The sequence below is a fragment of the Rhipicephalus microplus genome, chromosome 9 (assembly GCF_043290135.1).
Source record: "Rhipicephalus microplus isolate Deutch F79 chromosome 9, USDA_Rmic, whole genome shotgun sequence".
In the NCBI taxonomy this organism is placed as follows: domain Eukaryota; kingdom Metazoa; phylum Arthropoda; class Arachnida; order Ixodida; family Ixodidae; genus Rhipicephalus; species Rhipicephalus microplus.
This window is the reverse complement of record NC_134708.1, coordinates 106,772,213-106,791,886: the sequence shown is the minus strand read 5'-3', so window position 1 is coordinate 106,791,886 and position 19,674 is coordinate 106,772,213. Positions and strand designations below refer to the sequence as shown.

Below are 19,674 nucleotides of genomic sequence, written 5' to 3'. Positions count from 1 at the left end.
GTCGATAGCAATAAGGCCTTGCTGGTTCTCGTGAGTGAGTGAAGTAACTTCAAGTCCACAATAGACGCGAATTAACTCAGCGTCACCTGGTTAGGCCCACTTGGGGACGGTCAGGCTTAACCTGACCACTCTCACGCGGGAAAATATTGTACGATGAAAATTACCACATTCGGTCCGCTCTAACGAGCAAGCATATGCCGTCTTCAGTTTCTAGTCCTGGGATGTACACCGTATCAGCAATGAATTTTTTTTCGTCTGAGAGTTTGCATAAGAACATGTTTGTTGCTGCCGTCTCAATGAGTTCCCAACAGATTAATGGTACTCCCGTAGCTTCTACACCATGCTTGGCATGGTCGAACTGAGTCATCAACGTCGCGTTGACGATGTTTCGTCGTCTTTCCGGTGCTCCACTCGCTTCTCCAAATGCAGTTTCATTCATTTTGATGGCGTGCACTGCGGACAAGCTCAATCTAATAAATATATCCTTTCTAACGAAGTTTCTTTGGCTGACACTATCAATTACACCTCTCATAGAGCATGAGTAACTTTCGTTTATTGACCATGGCCGTAATGTGTGCACTAAAACCATGGTTTCAAAATTATGGGTTAAATCCATCACAGCAATACCTATTCTAGGGCTCTCTGCTTGGCTTGATTGCTGCTTCGGAATGCAGTCTGCGTTGAAAACGATGGTTGTGTGCCTTCCTTTACAGTTCGAATAAGTTGCACGACGATGGCAGTCTTCAGAGCAATGCCCTTCGACTGTGCACTTGAAGCACCTACCGGCCTTTGATACGTAGTTCTTCTTTTCATGCAAGCTAATGCCAGATGTGCATAGCTTTGCAGTGTGTGCTAAAGAAAGGCAAGAAAAGCAAGCATCTTTTTCAGTCCTTACGTAGCTGTTCAAAGTAGAAGCTGCAGGTTGAGCCTCATTAAGCGTGCCTTGTCGGTGATCTCGGGCACCACGACCACGCGTCCACAAAAGACAATTATCTCACGAGCGTCCACCTCTACTCGGTCGTAATCGAGTAGCTCCTGCAATTCCGTATCCGATGATGTGGGTGCCTCAGCGTTCGTTTGGCAGCTCTGTTGCTCTTAGAGCATGGTGGCATAGGAGAGCTTCGGGCATCCGAGCTCTTTTAGTCCTTTGATGTTTATTGTAGATGCTGCCATCTAGGACAAGCCAGGCGAAGCCGGTGACCGGGTGTGCTCTAGGTGCGCATGGTGCGTGGCTGGTCTTCTAGGCTAGAACGCGGTTCTGGAATAAACATGTGTCCACGTAACCCAGCCTCCTGCCTTCTCGCTCGCTCCTGACGACTTCAACATGGTATCAGAAGAACAGGTGCTACCAGTGGACAATGGCTTCTAGTCATCATCCTTGCGAAGGACTCGGCAAGCAGCTCAAATTACACGGGATTCAGCTTCAACCAGGAGCAAAACCTTTCGCACTGAGCTCCCCGAAGCGCATTCTAGTTCCATTGTACGAGAAAACAAAGTTGGAACTTCAAAGGATGCAGAAACGCGGAGTCATATTGTTGAAGAGCCGACTGAGTGGTGTACACCAATAGTAGTCGTCCCAAAGTGCTCCGGAGACGTGAGAATATGCGTCAACTTTACAGAGCTGAACCACCGCGTTCTCAAAGAATGGCATCCTATTCCTTCCATAGAGCACACTGTCGTACTTCTTCGTGAAGCTAAGAAGTACTCCAAACTCGATGCCAACTCTAGATTTTGGCGAATTCCACTTTGTGAAGAATCAAGGAAACCCACCACCTTCATCTCTCCATTTGGGCGCTTCTACTTCAACCGACTACCATTTGGCATTGCATCAGTTCCTGAACACTTCCAGAAGCAGATGGCCTGCATATTATAACGCATCGGTCGAGTTGTCTGTCACATAGACGACATCCTCATCTGGGATTCCAACAGCCAGGAGCGCAATTCGACACTCCGAAATTGCTTCAAGTGCGTGACGACAGCAAGTGCGCGATTAATGTTCAGCGCCTTACATTCCTAGGACACTGGCTCGATGAAGACGAAATAAGACCCGACGAAAAGAAGGTTCAAGCCATAATGAAAATGGATAGTCCCAAAAAGAGGACCGAGCTGCAGAGATTTCTCGCAATGGCAACATACCTCGCGAGATTCTTTCCCCATCTCTCAGATATTCTGCAGCCACTCACACTTCTGCTGTCAAAAAAGCAAGAATTTGTTTGGGGTTCTCCACAAGAGCAGGCATACAACAAGTGGAAGGTGGTGCTCTCATTTCGTCCTGTCCTTGGAGTGTACGACCCATCAAAAAAAAAACAGTTGTCACCACCGACGCATCGTCATTGGGACTGGGAGCATAATTGCGCCAGAAGCAAACTAATGGAAAGTTTTCTGTCATCGCTTACGCCTCGACGTTACTCTAAGAAATTGAGAAGCGCTATGCTCAGATTGAAAAAGCTCTTGCTTTAGTCTGGGCGTGCAATTAATTCAACGATTACCACGTTGGCAAGCTGTTCAAGCTAGAGACGGATCACAAGCCGTTGGTTCCAATCTTCTTTTCGAAGAGTCTTGACGACTTGACGCCTAGATTACAGTGGCAAAAGACGAGAATGATGCGATATTGATATGATGTTGCATACATACCAGTCAAGGAACTTCAAGCCGCAGATACACTTTCGAGAGCGCCTCTGCGAGAGACAGGAGACAGCGAGCTCGAAGAAAGCGTTGAAGTTTTCCTGACAACCTCTATTCCGATAAAGCAACATTGTTTACAATGGTTAAAGACATCCCAACAAGCAGACCCTATTTGCACACAACTTCGTCTGCTGTGCGAGAAAGAATGGCCATCCAGGAAATACTTGGTACTTAAGCTAAATCTATTCTACGACCACCGACGCTATGTCAGTGTCGAGAATGATTTACTCCTCTACGCATCGCGAGTTGTCGTCCCCGGCTCATGCGGAAAAGAAATCCTACGACTCTGGCACGAAGGACACTTTGGCATAACAAAGACATTGGCTCATGCCAGAGACTGTGTCTGGCGGCCCACCATTCGTCGGCATTTGTACTCTTGCCGTCGAATGTTCTAGCGTTATTGCTGGCGGTGGCGTAGGTTCCAGAACAATCTGTACCGTTCGCACAGTGGGCGTGATCATATCGAAATGATCTACTACAGTCCGGAACCTTCTCGAAAACTGCAGGCGCGGTTTGCGCTGAGAATCGTGTGGTGTTTTGGGACGATAACAAAAACTTGGGAAATGGAACGTGGCAATAGCATCTGACGTCTCGTCCTTGGTGAAGCGATGTCAGCAATGCATTGAAACAAGAGTAAACAGGGAAATACCACTAATAAGCTCTGAATTTCCTAAGAGGCCTTGGAAACGCATTGCGATGGATTTGTTTTACTTCAAGAACTAGTGGTGGTTGATAGCTACCGACTATTATTCAAGACACTCCGAACTGGTTCCACTTGAAAAGCGCGCTTCCGCAGCCGTAAGAAACCACCGCAAGCCACTTTTTGCACGCCATGGTGTTCCCGAGAACGTGGTTTTCGACAATGGCCCGCAGTTTTCGTCGACTGAGTTTTCACTTTTCGCCCAAGACTATGGTTTTATACACATTACATCTAGCCCTCACTATCAGCAGAGTAAGAGGCTTCAGTGAAAATTATCAAGACATCCATGACGAAGACCAAGGACCCACACCTGACACTTGCAGCTTACAGGTCGACTCCTTTGAAAAATGAATATAGCCTTGCCGAACTGCTCATGGGTCGTCGGCTGAGATCCAGGATTCCTCTGTGTTTCACCAAGCTGACACACCAATTGCCAGATCAAGACACTCTTCGGAATTTCGAGGAAAGATAGAGACAACGTCAAAGGAAAGACTTCGACCGACGTCACGGAGTCCGCGACCTGCCGGAACTTCCTTATGGAGATGCCGTGTGGCTGACAGACCTCAAAAGCTAAGGGACAGTACAAGCCCCAGCCGATGAGCCTCGATCTTATTGGGTCAACACCGACACTGGTGCTGTGCATAGAAACCAGACGGAGCTAGTCCCATATTCCTGAAGTGACAACAACGCAGATAACTCCAGTACCTGTAATTGTGCTATAGACACTCGCTCGCATTGCCAGGACACTTCCCACGGGCATAACAAAAGTGGCAGGTGCGTGAAGCCGCCTGCTGCAGCGAACATCGCTCGAATGCGCTGGGAGATGTTGTAGATGGTGCCATCTAGGACAAGCCAGGCGAAGCCGGTGACCGCGTGTGCTGTAGGTGGACGTGGTCCGTGGCTGGGCTCCTAGGCTAGAACGCGGTTCTGGAATAAACTTGCGTCCACGTAACTCAGTCTCCTGCTTACTCTCTCGTCCGACTTCAACAATGTTGGTGTAGATGGTGTCCAACGTCGCAAAACGATGCCACGTCGCTGGATGACTTTAAAGGCTTGAGCATTAGCCGGTTCGCCCAGTATTGCGGTGAGATTATTTTCTTGTTCCCCATTCGGTTTCTCAGAAGGGTGATTACGTCTGCGTAGCACCCCTCCGTGGCTTCAATGACATCGATGCACGGCCTTTGATGCTGTTCAATTACTAAGTTCTTCAAATAGTGGAAATGTTCGATATTTGTCAGACTCCAGAGTTCGTGAACAGCGTGCTTGAACATGTCCCGGAAAGGCTGCCAGAGCATTGGGATTCCGTTTAAGTGAATGATCTCAAGTTTAGAGAGAGTAGAGCCGATGAGCCTGTGTCTCATCCGATTTCCAAGGGCATGACTTTCTGCAGTCTCGATACCTTCATTTGCGGTGTTGTTGGTTCCAGCACTATCGGGGACCCTATCGCTGATGTGTTGAGCTCCATGTTTTGACAAAGCAACGACAGCACAGCTGCAGCGTTGTCTTCATATTCTCCTTCGGAGGCGTAATCTTCTGCAACTTGATCATCCGTGAGGTATGGTTAAACCTCGAAGTTGAGTGCCCGCAGGCCTTCATTGCACGCATTTAGACTGTCGTGCACCACACGAAGGACTGATGAGGTTGAATAATTAAATACTTGTAGTCAATGAGTTGCCGTGCTTCATTTCGAAAAAGCGCATGCATGGCTCGCTGAATCGGTCACTCGCCTTTTCTGCACTTCACTTTCGTGGCGGACGAAGTCCTTTCGTCGGTTGCTTGGATCACAGAGTCACAAGTTTCTCGGCACCATAGAATGTAGAATAAAGGTGCATTCGCCGGTTGGGTACAACAAAACGAAGGTTTATTGGCTCAAAGAAAGAAAAAGCGCATTCATGTCAGGCAACTTTCGTTCCGGCTCATCATGCATGAGCTCTTTTCTGGGGTCCACACTTCTTTCTCCTAATTCTTGAATAAATATTCAACACGACCATTATTCGACCGTAGGATAGTCAACCCAAGACGTTTTAGGTTAATGAGTAGTTTTGCACCTGGAAGAGGACTGTGGGAGCCGCAGTATATATACTTTTTAATTTTTAGCTCTGTACTTTCTATTTACAGTCAGTTCCCCCTTCTCAGCATGAAAGTGACGTTGCACTTACGTACACAGTCTGGGAGTAAACAATTACACCACCTTCCGCTAAAGGGAACAATGTGTGGATGCGAAGCAGCGTGGAGATGGTTCACTTGCGCTGACGATTGTGCTAAGCTATCGCTGACACTAATGGCTCACTGCGGTGTTACGCAGAAGAGAATGAGGTTGGCGCGCTTCGTCATTTCATACCGTGGAACTGTTGTGGCACTTCCAGCGGAGTATGCAGCTGCAGAGTAGAGGAGTCATAGAGGAGAGAAAAGGGGAGAGTAGGACAAGAGAGAAAGGGGACGCAGCGGGGGTGTGAACACCGTGGGAGGGATGGACAAAGCCTCCACCTTAAGCTGCATCTAAAACGAAGGAAATTTCGCTCTACTAAAAGGAATATTGACTTGAAGTCGCCTATCTGTTGTTTATATGAGCAAAAAAAAAAGCATTGAATAACGTATACACATATACTGATTGCAGTCAGGACCGAGGGGAAGGAAACGTGGCTGATATTTTTCTCTAGGAATTTGTATAACACGTAATTGAAACAGGTCGTCACAGACACAATTGAGTGTTTATTGTGTATTGTTCCGCCACAAAGCCAAAGGCATAAATACTTCAGCAACAAATTGTAAACACATGAAAAGCATTACAAGCACCTGGAAACTTGCAGGGTGCATCTCAAGTAGAAAACTTATATGAAATGAGCACACACAGAACGAGCGCATCCTAATAACTGTCACAGCTCGACACTAAAAGCGTGCTGCTTAAACATGAAGCAAGACGTACGAAACAAACGCACAAGTATACCCAAGACGAGTGTGAACAACGGTCACAATTCTTACTTGTTCTCATGTGAGTAGCCCGCTCCCTTCGTGAACTTTGCCGCGGCTGCGAGCGAAATGACCATCGGGCTCTTTTTAAAAACTGTTGCTTCAAAACAAATGCGGTGCAATTAATGTCGTCGCGGTGAGAGGCATGGCCGTTGTTGACGTGGTGTGGGACTGCGCGTTGGTCCAGGGACCCCGCGGGGTCCGAACACACTTTCTAATAAAGCTTTCCTCTCTGTCTTTCTGTCGGTAGGTGGTGGAAGCACATGAGGTACAAAATGCCCGAATCAAGAAGAAGAACGCGCTGTGGAAGCGTGCGTGCATCACAGCGCGTGGGGCGCCGCCCTTTGGAGCGTGTCCAACGCACGTCTCTCGCACCATCTCGCTACCGATGACAGAAACCCGCTGCAGTCGCCGAGTTTTGAGGACCACCAACTGCATATAATGCAAATAAATAGCTCGCCGTTAGCAAGCTGAACAAAGTACGCACTGTGCATTGGTGGTTTCGTGCCAGGCACTGCGAAACGAGAGATCGTAGGATCGACGCCCGGTGATGAAAATTTTCTTCTGATTGTGTTTCTTTACAATCTCTTAGTATATGTATTTTAATACGTCATATTCATGACGGAAATACGTTAGCGGAGCTGTGGTGAACCATGGCATGAAGCCCATTTGTATTAAAAATGCGCGAAAGCATCACCTCATTCCACTTTCTCCGTGAACTTCGTTGTTTCCTACTGCTGAATATTTGTTGCACAAACTACATTTACGTGCGCTGCGATTTCTCGCGGCGTAATTGCTGATAGTGCAAAACGTAGTGAAATGTCACCACCGAAAATAATATTATCTCGGGTTTTACGTCCTAAAACCAGGGTAAAATTATGAGAGGTGCCGTAGTAGAACGCTCCAGAACTTTTGACCCTCTGGTATTTTTTTCATGTGCACGGATATCACACAGGACGCGGACCTCTGCCACTTCGTTTCCATAAAAATGCGACCACCACGGCTGGAGTCAAACCCGCGACCTTCGGAATGGCAGTCGAGCACATTAGCCACTGATCCACATCGGAGGATAAGCACTGTTAAAGCTACATAAAAACACTTTATGCGCGGATAACCTCTGTCGACCCATATGAATTGGCAGATCATGAGAAGCGTTTTTCGAAAGTTGTAGATTCTGACCACAGTGATGGAGGTGGCTTTTTTCTTTCGCATTGGTTTTTTTCAGTCTAGGTCGTAATCAATACAGCACAGCTAATAGCAACAAAAATGTCTACTGCATTTTTTTTCTGGCTTACTTGTCTACAAGATTCAATTGGTTCTGTCTAACAAGGAAATCTACCTCTAGAATGGTTCAACCTATTTTATCCATCCTGCTGTGAGACATTCAGATAAATGGCACTAGTGACCCTGGTTAGTGAATTTCGGAAGAACTCAGTTAACATCATCATCATCATCGTCATCGTCATGATCATCCTCATCATCAGCCTGACTATGTCCACTGTAGGATAAAGGCCTCTTCCATGTTCCGCCAGTGAACTTGGTCCTGTGCCTGCTGCTGATAATTTATACCCGCAAACTTCTTAATCTTATCTGCCCACCTAACCTTCTGTATCCCCCTAACCCTCTTGCCTTCTTTGGGAATCCAATTAGTTACCCTTAATGACCAGTGATTGTCCAGTCTACGCGCTACAGGCCCGGCTCATGTCCATTTCCTCTTCTTGATTTCAACTATTATATCCTTAACCTCAATTCGTTCGCTAATCCACTCTGCTCTCTTCTTGTCATTTAAGGTTACACCTACCATTTTTTTCCATTGCTCGCTGCATCGTCCTAAGTTTAAGCTGAACCCTCTTTGTAAGTCTCCATGCTTGTGCTCCGCAGCTAAGTACCGGCAAGATACAGCTGTTATATACCTTCCTCTTGAGGGATAGTGGCAATCTACCGGTCATAATTGGAGAGTGCTTGTCAAATGTACTCCACCCCATTCTTACTTTTCTAGCTACTTCAATCTCGTGGTTCGCCTCCGCGGTTATTACCTACCCTAAGTAGACATAGTCTTTTACAACTTCAAGTGAACTATTACCTATCTCAAAGTGCTGCTCTCTTCCGAGGTTGTTGTACATTACTTTCGTTTTCTGCAGAATAATTTTAAGACCCACATTTCTGTTCTGCTTGTCTAACTCCGTAATTATGATTTGCGATTCGTCACCTGAGTTATTCAGCAATGCATTGTCACCAGCGAAGCGCAGGCTACTAAGGTACTGTTCATTCACTCTTATCCCTAACTGTTCCCATTCTAGGTCTCTGAAAACCTCCTGTAAGCACGCGCTAAACAGCATTGGGGAGCTTGTATCCCCCTGCCTTGCCTTACACCCTTCTTGATTGGTATTCTGTTGCTTTCTTTATGAAGCACTTTAGTAGCAGTTGATCCCTTGTAGATTTCTTCTAGGATGTTTATATATGCTTTATCGACATCCTCATTCCGCAGTGTCTGCATGACAGCTGATATTTCTACAAAATCAAACGTCTTCTCGTAATATATGAAATCTATGTATAGTGGTCGGTTATATTTGGAGCATTTCTCTATTACCTGATTGATAGTATGAATGTGGTCAATTGTTGAGTAGCCTGTTCGAAATCCTGCTTGTTCCTTTGGTTGATTGAATTCTAATGTTTTCTTTACTCTGTTAGCAATTACCTTTGTAAATAGCTTGTATACTACAGAGAGCAAGCTGATTGGCCTGTAATTCTTCAAGTCCTTGTCATCTCCTTTCTTATGTATTAAGATGATGTTAGCGTCCTTCCGAGACTCTGGTACTCTTCCCGTCAGGAGACACCTCGTAAACAGGGTGGCTAGTTTTTCTAACACAATCTGTCCTCCATCTTTCAGCAGATCTGATGTTACCTGATCCTCACCAGCAGTTTTGCCCCTTTGCATGCTCTCCAAAGCTCTCCTGACTTCTTCTATCATTACTGGTGGGGTGTAATCTGGGTTACTGCTAGTTCTTATAGTATTAAGGCCGTGGTTGTCACGGCTACTGTACAGATCTCTGTAAAACTCCTCTGCTATTTTAACTATCCTATCCATATTGGTAGTTATTTTGCCTTCTTTGTCTCTTAGTGCATACATCCAATTTTTGCCTATCCCAAGTTTTCTCTTCTCTGCTTTGACGCTTCATCCGTTTTTCAGAGCGTGTTCAATTCTCTCCATGTTATACCTTCCAACATCGTATATTTTAAGCTTATTAATCAATTTTGAAAGCTCTGGCAGTTCTATTTTGTCTGTCGTACTTGAGACTTTCACGCTTTGACGCTTCTTAATGAGATTGTTCGTTTCCTGGGAATGTTTGCCAGTGTCCTGTCTAGCTACCCTGCCTCCAACTTCCACTGCACACTCCGTAATAATACTCGTCAGATTATCAATCATTTTATCTACGCTAAGGTTGGTTTCCTCACTAAGAGCCGAGTACCTGTTCTGAAGTGAGACTCTGAATTCCAGTACTTTCCATCTCAGTGCTAGCTCATTGATTGGCTTTTTGCGTATCAGTTTCTGTCGTTCCTTCTTCAAGTCTAGGCGAATTTGACAACGTGCCATTCTATGGTCACTGCATCGTACCTTGCCAACCACTTCTACATCCTGCACGACGCCTGGGTGTGCACTCATTATAAAGCCTATTTTGTTCTTATTTTCGCCATTAGGGCTCCTCCATGTCCACTTAGGGTTTCCTCGTTTTCGGTAGAAGGTATTCAAAATCCGTAAATGATGCGTTCTGCAAATTCTACAAGTAGCTCTCCTCTGGCATTTCTAGTACCGATGCCGTAATTTCATACTGCCTGGTCTCCAGCCTCCTTTTGTCCTACATTTGCATTGAAGTCTCTCATCAGTATAGTATACTGTGATTTTACCTTATTCATTGCCGATTTCACTTCTTCATGGAAGCTTTCAACTGACGCATCATCATGTCTGGATGTGGGTGCGTAAGCCTGTACCACCTTCATCTTGTATCTCTTATTGAGTTTAATTACAATACCTACCACCTTTTAGCTAATGCTTTAGTAGTCCTGCATGTTGCCAGCTGTGTTTCTGTGAATTAGGAACCCCACTCTCACTTCTCTTCTGTCAGCCAAGCCCCGATAGCAAAGGACGTGCCCCTTCTGTAGCACCGTATAGGCCCCATCTGTCCTCATAACCACACTGAGCCCTATTATATCCCATTTAACACCCTCTAGCTCCTCGAATAGTACAGCTAGACTTGCCTCACCAGATAAGGTTCTAGCGTTAAATGTTGCCAAGTTCAGGTTCCAAAGACGGCCTGTCCGGATACAGAGATTCTTAGCACCCTCTGCTGCGTTGCAGGTCTGACCGCCGCCGTTGTCAGTTGCTTCGCAGCTGCTGGGGACTGAGGGCAGTGAGGGAGATAGTGGCCAGATACTGCACCAGGGGGGCCAATCCTTCTCCGGTGAGAACCCCCCCCCCCCCGTTAGCTCGGGTCCGTGGTGTCGCTACACACCAAACACCTGCTTACGCAGACGCCCCTGCGCTCCAGCTTAATATTGGTGTTGGATGTAGATTCAGATGTGTTATTTGCTTGGTTGTTTAAGTGCCGAAGCGAGAAATGATTGTTCAGTTTATGTATTTCGTTTATTTTGTTGCAGGAAATTACGCTGTCCACGTATGACCTAAGAGACAAGCCTGTTATTGTTCTGTTCGTCATGGCAGCCGCAATGGCTGGGAATTTCGTACTCTCAGAGGTGCAAGACTTAGTAATTTCTAGACGAAAATATTCAGGGGTATGTATCAGCCACTGTACCACTATTAGGCATGCAAAGAAAATGTTTTTTTCAGTGGTTTTTCTATAAGCACGTAAGAAATAATGGCGCTCCTGAAAGGTTACTGTAAGTTAACCTGCCTAATAATAATAGTTGTCGCATTCGTTTATTTGAACGTGAGTTCACACGAAGCTTTATGTGAAAGCAGATTTAAATTTCATAGTTACATGAAGCAACTTTGCTGGAGCCTGAAAGAAGAAGAAAACGTTAATAAAAGAGAAACAGTGACGAGCTGTTCTTAAGAAATGCGAAAGAGAAACAACCAGAGCTCGCTTGAATATTACAAGAAATTAGAGCACATATACACTCGTCTCAGATCACAAGCATGTACAAAAAGAAAAGGTGAATGCATATAGAAGCACCCGAATAATGAAAATTGAGGCTTGAGATTGTTCGATGCAATCAGAACCAGTCAAACATTAGGTATACCACGCGAACACATCACTACCCTAACAACCAACTTGGTCACCTCCAGCCTGTCTGACGAGTGAGCCAAAGTTACCATGCTATCGTACTTTGCTAAATGGTGCACGTCATATGGACGCCGGAGAAATACGGCTTGATACGGGTCCATTCAAAAATGTTTCATGGGACACTAGTTTGGTGGCTTCCCCTCTGCGTTCGCTTTGTAATCAGCAGAAAATGACACATCACATGAGAATGCCATGACGCTACTTCAATGTTCAATAAAAACTGTTTTGGGACATACATTCATGTAGGAAAGTGCACTGCTTGGAGTATGCTCGTGAAGGCCAGCGCAATCAATACAAAATATAGACAACATCGCCTGTACCATTCATTCTTTCTTTTGTCCTGCCTTCTCATGCGCTGGCCATCACTAGTTCTGAAATTAACCTTCTTACATATTGGCAAGAACTACTTTAACTGATTATTTTTCGTTCGGAATCTCGACACAGGCCTACAGTCACGGGCATAGTTAGAACAGATACGTTATCTTGAGAATAACGTAGTGAGACAAAAACAGGAAAACCGGAAACAGCACCAGTTTTTTTTTCTGACGATGTGTGTTTTGTGTGTATTTAGTACATAAGATGAACATGTAGATGGGCCTCCGCTGTGAATATTGATAAATTCCCACTAAGTGGCATGCTGCTTTATACAAAATGTGAAAATAAATTTTACTGGTTATTTTAGTACTGTTCTTCCTAATATATATATATATATATATATATATATATATATATATATATATATATATATATATATATATATATATATATATATATATATATATATATATATATATATATATATTACAAGTGTTTTATTACAAGCAACTTGAATATCGTCGTCCCGGTGATAGCACGGCCTGCTGCCATATAGCACAATGAAACTGCGCCCGCATTTCTTTGTCAGTAAAGAAGGTGGGAGCCAAATCTGCATTGGATGATGGCATTGACCACCCCGCCAAACATTGCGTGTACCCACGTACCTGAACCAGATGGAAATCTACAATATTGTGTAATGATCGCGCAACTTTTCTCTTGAGTCAAGACCGCTTCCAATAAGGTGTACGTATCGAAATGGTATAGTTACCAGAGCTACAAAAATATAAGTTCAAAATCAAGCATTCACTACTCAATACCGGCCATTGTAGGTAAGCATACGCCGTCTGTCGGCAGTGTGCGAAGAGACGTTTTGTATGTATTTACGGGCAGTTTTGCAGCAAAGAGACCAGTACGTCAACGAAGAGGCAAGTGGTCACAAGTATATGGTTGCTTTTTATCCTCACGGCAGTGACACCGCATGCATGATTACCAGCTGTTCTAAAATGTCCATGCAGAATTTCTCTCGTACTGTGACGGAAACCGTCTGCTGGAGAAGTCGAACAGACTGCGCCTATAACGTTAAATGTTGTGACTTTCACTTCCAGAAACGAATTGACCAAGATACGCAGTCTGTATTTGGACGACAGACGTGTACAGTTTTGTACAGGTGAGAATAAGTGTACAAGATATTTTTGGCAGTAAAGATGGTAAAACACGCGAAAAAATTATCATCATCACAAACGGTGAACGTCCTCCGAGTCTTGCCAAATCCCACCCTGTAATAAACCCGATGGCTGAAATAACGAATAAAGAGATATAGGAAAGAGAAGACGCTGTCTGTATCCCTCTTTTGGGGGTGTCCTAAGAAAGTGCTTACAGCCAAGAAGCATGCCACACATGTTGAAGTTGGACGCGTTGGTCGAAGGGGAGGACAAGAGGTGACGGGCCCTCGCTTTTCGGGGCCAAGCTTCGTGTGACTTAGCGCAAATTTTCCTCATTTTTTATTGTCTTATAGAAGCAACTTCCTCTTATCTATTGATACATTATTATTTAGAATTTGTTTAGCATCAGTTAGGGGCGGAGTTGTAGTTTTATTACATAGGACAAGAACCCAGATCAATAAAGAATCGGCCTATGTCCCCTATCTTACCTAAACCCTGTAGCCACTTGTATAATTTATGGCGGCAGGTATTCAAAAGCGACGGTGATAGAGCAGTGTGATGAAACCATAGGGTGCTCTTTGAGTTCACGTGAAAGAGTGCGTAGAAGACAATGCGTAAAAGGCCCCACTTTGTCGCAATAAATTACCAGAAAAATAACATTTCCTGCCATAACACAACTACATGAACTATTACAACAGAATAGTAACAATTACAACGGCAAGGCGATATGCATTGAAGCATGAGTTATCTAAAGGGCCTCTGGCTCATACCGGAAAATTCCGGACTGTTTTTCCTACCGAGGGAAGGTGGACAAAAGAAGCTTGATGCGTGTGTTACTAACCGAACGCTTGTCTCTTCATATTTGTCGCGATGCTGTAGCCGATAAGCGTCAATCTTCGTATTCCGAATCAGATGTCTTAAAAACTACATCTATTTTTCTCCTTTTCTAACTGCAGTATCTTCAAGGACATGTTACAGAAAGGAAAAACAGCGATGAAGGAAATTCCAATGCTCCGGAGAGGGCTGGTTTGCGAAACGCTTGTAGGCGCCTTTGCGTCCCGAATGAGAGCCAGGTGAGGACATTGTGGACGAAAATTGGTATAGCAACTTCACGGGTTGACGTGATCAGTAACAATTGCAGCATGCTTACTTCTTCCCTACTCGAGTTGGAAGCTTGTGAATGCGACACCAAAATAAGTTGAGAATATTGCAGTTTTTTGAGAAAATTATATGTATTATTTCGACCACTAGCGCTGACGCCTAACACGGAAACAGTGTTCCTTACTTTTCCTTGCACATTTTCCTACATAGCTCCAGCACTTGTGCCGCTTTGTTATACCATTTCGGTTTTCGTTAGAAAGGCTCTCAAGAGAAAAACAATTCGATTTGAATGGACAAAATGTACCCTGCGAACTCAAACCCCACATGTTTCGCTATCATGGGTTCATTATTAGCCTACTAATTCAAGCTTGAAGCTTCATTTTCATACTTTGCCTGAAATCTACACACTTCACGTCAAAAATTTCAAAGTGTATATTTCGTATTTTCGCGACATTGGCTCTAATAAATTTTCGGAAGCTTTGTTGGTTAACCTCCCTGTCTTTGCTCTCCATTTCACTGTCGCTCTTTCTGAAACTTCGTATTCTAGGCCTATGACGCCCACAACTGACAATGTATCTCATTTTTATTGACTAGAAGCTACGTAGCACCGCGTAGACGCTTTCAAAATCTACGAAGTCATGGAGTTCGGTGCAAGAGTTTCAAGGTGGCGTCTTCACACGTCTTTTCTTCTCGCGCGTTTTGTCACTTACTAGGTGTTGTGTCTCGGATAGTATAGTGTTTTTTGGGGTGATGAAATTGTACGTTACTAATACGTTATAAAAATTGTTTCGCTCTCTCGGGTCCCTTCAAATTTAGGGCATGTCACACGATGCTGTGCAGAAAGCTTTGAGGCTCTCGCATATTTCTTTGACAAGACGGAACTCCGCCGCAGAAATGTAGCGGCTGCGCGCTGCTCGTCTGCTGTTGTGAAGGTCGTGGGTTCGATTCTGGCCGAAGCGGTTGCATTTCAATGGAGGCAAAAAACTAAAAGCATGTGTGCTGTACGATGTCAGTCTACGTCAAAGATCACGAGATGTTTGAAATAAACTCTAATAATCACATCGTGATTTTGGGGGTGTCAAATCTCAGATATTATTATTATTCATAAACTGAAGACAACGCAGTGAGGGACTGAAAGGAAAATTATAGGTGTAACCTTAAAGACAGGAAGAGAGCAACGTAAGTCAGGGAACAGGTGGGTGTTAAGGACATCATAGTTGAAATCATGCAGATGAAATGGACATGTGGACTATAGGGCCTGCTATTCATTTCTGATCGATGTATATTGCGCGGTAGAAAACATGCACGGCAAGCAGACAAAGACAATCGCTCTATTAATGAACATGGGCAGGGCACGTAGCTCGTAGGCAGGATTACAGCTGGTCTTTCAGAGTAACATATTTGATTTGCGAGAGAAGCCAAACGCGTCAGGGGGAGACGAGAAATTAGGTGGGCATGTGATTTTAAGAAGGTTGCGGGTACAACGTGGCAGCAGCAAGCACAGGACTGGTTTAATTGGTGAAACATGGGAGAGGCATTTGCCGAAATCAACAGTTGAACGAAAACCCACATCGTCCGCAACAGGCATGAAAGCAATTGAAACAAGACGCTAACCACTTTAAAAGCAAAACGCAAGACATTTAGGCACTCGTCTCAGAGTACTGTTCACAAATGCAAAATCAGTGGATGGTCGCGTATGTTTTAAAATGTGGCGCCAGCAACGTGTGTACTACATGTGAGGGAAGTTTGCACCAGTTCTATTGACTGCGCGCCGTCGTCTGGACTGTGATAGATCCAAGATGCAGCTGAGAGGAGGAGTCCGCTTCTCGTTCTGTTACTTTTGCTTTGTCCCGATCTACTTTTAAGAGCTGGCTGCTCGTCCATCCACCCGCCGTAGGTCAAGTGCGCGTGGGCCCTGCACTGCGCAGCGATCTAACGAAATTCCAAACGAGTTCAGCACATTCACACGAGCTATATTACCTTCATAAAAGGGGAACACAGTGTCAAGACTGCATATTTTCAGTGTTAGGCGCCCGACAAACACGTATTTTGGAGCGCGCTTCCACTGTGTGAAGTCCTCTGATTTGGCGGCTGACAACGTTCCTCTGATATGCCATGCTCTTGGTCGTGGTTAAGATGCTCGAATTTTTCTATAACAATTGTTTTTTTCAAAAGGTCTGCAGAAATGAACGTCAATAGATCACAAGCTATGTTTCGCAAAATGTCTGCAGAAATGAAGGTCAATACACTTCGAAGTTTTTGGGTTCGCATGCCACCAAAAGAAGGGTAATTTTTTGGTCACCTAAATTCTATTAAATTACTTCATAGTTATGACACTACGCCAAAAAACCAATGATGCCTCCATATTTTGCTCTTGTGAAGAGCCTGTTCGATTCAATTAGCGGAAAGAAACGAAGAAAGGAGTCCCGTGAGAAAACGCCCCTAGTTTCATTATAAAGCTCTGCTCGAGAAGTTCACACTCTTGTGAGCAGCCCCCTCCTTTCAGTTCTGTGAACGAGCCATTCTCCTTAATTTCATAACTCGTAAGTCTATCATCTCGTTTGTTGTGTCTTTGACGCAGAATGCGATGCTTGCGTTGTCATCTTCTCAACTGTTAAAAGTACCCACCCTTTTTGGTCGGCCCGTTATGACCTCGCCTCTCGATATACACGTACAATTGGATACCTTTTTAAAAATTGGCCCCGTGTCTGCATGTAATCTGCAAATGTCGTCGAAAGACGATAGTCTTGCGTGTGGAGAGAGTGAACAAAACATTTATTTCATGTTCTGCGCAAGAAAATCGGTGAATGGTATTCCGGGGGCGCTGCGTAAGAGTGCCTCGAGCGTGCAGCGGAGGCGAACGAGCGCATCAAGTCACGTCACACGTGAGACATGAGTGCCATCTGGCAGTATTTTTTTGGAAAGCAAAGCGCGTGGCCCTGAGACAGGCGTGTGCGCCTGAATCAGACGTGATAAAGTGTAAAACGCAAGGCGACGGGTAGGGGCCACCACCGTGTCTTCTTAGCAAAGAGTTGGAAACACTCGCCTTTCCGTGCAAGCGTTGCATGGTCAGCGCAGCGTGATAAGCGCTACGGTCCTTAGAATTACTTATGTATGCCTTTCTAGTAAAAGACGAACTTGCAGAATATGTACGTGTTGTTATGGTGCCTTAGATATGCGCAATTGCTTTTTAATAGACAATCACACACGTATGAACGCTGATCCTTGAGCAACATGGTGGGCCCTGCGGATGGGGTCGGCCATTCGGGGTATTAGCTGGTGCTGTTTAGAGTACCCGGTTCATGGTACCAATGGACAAACAGACAAACGTACAGACAGACAGACAGACAGACAGACAGACAGACAGACAGACAGACAGACAGACAGACAGACAGACAGACAGACAAAAGTTTTTGCGTCGAAGGTCCCCAAGAAAGACTATCGTCTTTAAAAGTTTCAAAAGTTTCCACCCGGACGGCCAAAGCACGGCGATTGATGGGCTCCACGACTAAAGAAATAATCCCGCTGTTCCTCTAGGCAACGTTCTCCAAAGGCGGGGTCACCGGCCGTACTGTTTATGACGTCACTCTGGTGCACGCTTTCATAGTTGCAGCCTTGGGGAAGACTTGCTTTGAGGGGAAGTGCCGGAGACTTATAATCTTGTATACAACGAAGCCTACCGTGTTCATTAAGGTTGAGAGCTGAGCTAGTTGGTGATTGATCATTATAACGTACGGCGACATAGCGCAATTTAAAAGGAGACAAAGGAAATGAGCGAGTGTCGTCTCCATCCTGTCTCCTTTCTTCTACGTCCAAAGTGCGCCATTTCACCGAACAGTATAATGATAATGAAGCCTACCGTGGTTTGCTAAAAGGATCGATGTAGGAATGCGTACTCACTACGTCCGAGCTTACTTAGAGCTTTCAGGCGTCGACGCCGGAAAGCGAAAAGATTGCAGTGGGGAGGAACATTAGTTGCAAGAACTCCCATGTGTTGAGTCTTATATCTAAGATCAATCGTCCGGCCATTTAGACTGGTTACTCATGACAGCTACGGTTTATCAAGCCCTGCTGTGATTGCCATGTGTGTGTCAAATGACTGTATTGCATCTAATCTTTTTCAGCAATAAGGCGCCTGAGCAGAGATGTGAATTTTATATCAACCTTTTCAAGGTATTATGGGTGGACGTTCTTCGAGTTCTCTTGGCAACCGTCGGCTACTATGCCTGCATATTTGCAAGAATCCCAGCTTTGGAGTAAGTTTTTTTTTGTTTTACTATAAAAGGCGGCAACAATTTCTTCAATATGAGACTACTATGTACACACACGAGTCGCGTAGCATAACGACAGCTGAAAATAAGGACGGCCACGCACAGGGTTGCCTTGTTTTTCTACTTTGCGCCAATTTGGCAACTTTTCTAGGCTGGTGGCGACAAAAAAAGTGACTTCGTGACGTAGCTAGTTTTTGGCTGGTTTCTTGTTTCCTCGATTTTAACCAAATAATAAACACCTCGTGGTATCACTGCCTCTGGCGTTCCTGTGCGTGCTTAAAACTCTCAAAATTGACTTTGGAACCTGCATTACAAAAAAGCAATGGCTTCGAGATTCGTGGCTGTATCTCAGGCAAAACATTTGCATTGCACCTCACTTCACATACCAGAATGCCATTTTAAATCATAGTTAGGATTTAACGGCACAATAAAAATCACTCCTTAACCATGGAGTCCTGCACTTATTGGCATTAGTGGTTTGATGCACGACCAAATTCCTGTGTCATTTCTTAGCATAAAAAACGAACTGCGACTGAAGAATATTAAGCTCTGAGACTTCATCACCAAACAAGAAATGACGATAAAGTTGAATACAATATATGCGTCAATCTCAGCAACCGTGATTTTGAGCACACTTACGGGATACTCAGTTTTATTGCCACACGGCCATTACATTTACTCATTTTAAGAAACTTCGCCATATCACATGTCACGCTTGATAAGGCGAACAACCTATGCTTGAATCTCAGCAAATATGCATTTGAAGGAGGAGTGCATGCTACTTATTCACATTTTTCTGAAAATACCTTTTGCGTTTTCTCATTTAAACAAAAACCTCACACTCGTTTTAAGTTACCTGGCTACTTCTGAATGCTTTTCCTTCACTTTGCTTGGATATTTTTGTCTATACAACTCAGCAACCCTGGCGTCCAATGTCATTTGATGGTTTGCAGGTTCCCCAAAAAAAACGCTTAACGCTTTAAATAGTGTTGGTTGCATGTTAGCTTTACGCGACCTTGTACTATTTTCAAGGTGGTTGCCAAGGCTTTTTCAAGTGGTTTCGCAAACCTATAAAAGCATGCAGGCAAAAGAAAAAGGAACAAGAGAGACAGGAAAGGTAGGAATGTTAACCTGTTGAGCATAATCGGTATGCTACCCTGCACAGG

General features: G+C 44.7%; 1 protein-coding gene across 1 annotated transcript in view; it reads left to right on the top strand.

Moving 5' to 3' along the window:
• Positions 1–19,674, top strand: part of LOC119164659 (ATP-binding cassette sub-family C member 2) — a 179,008-nt gene that overhangs the window by 61,879 nt on the left and 97,455 nt on the right. The window contains exons 5-8 of the mRNA XM_075874522.1: positions 11,012–11,146; positions 13,080–13,141; positions 14,093–14,209; positions 18,362–18,493. Coding sequence (XP_075730637.1) covers positions 11,012–11,146; positions 13,080–13,141; positions 14,093–14,209; positions 18,362–18,493 — 446 coding nt within the window. The remainder of the gene's footprint in view (positions 1–11,011; positions 11,147–13,079; positions 13,142–14,092; positions 14,210–18,361; positions 18,494–19,674) is intronic.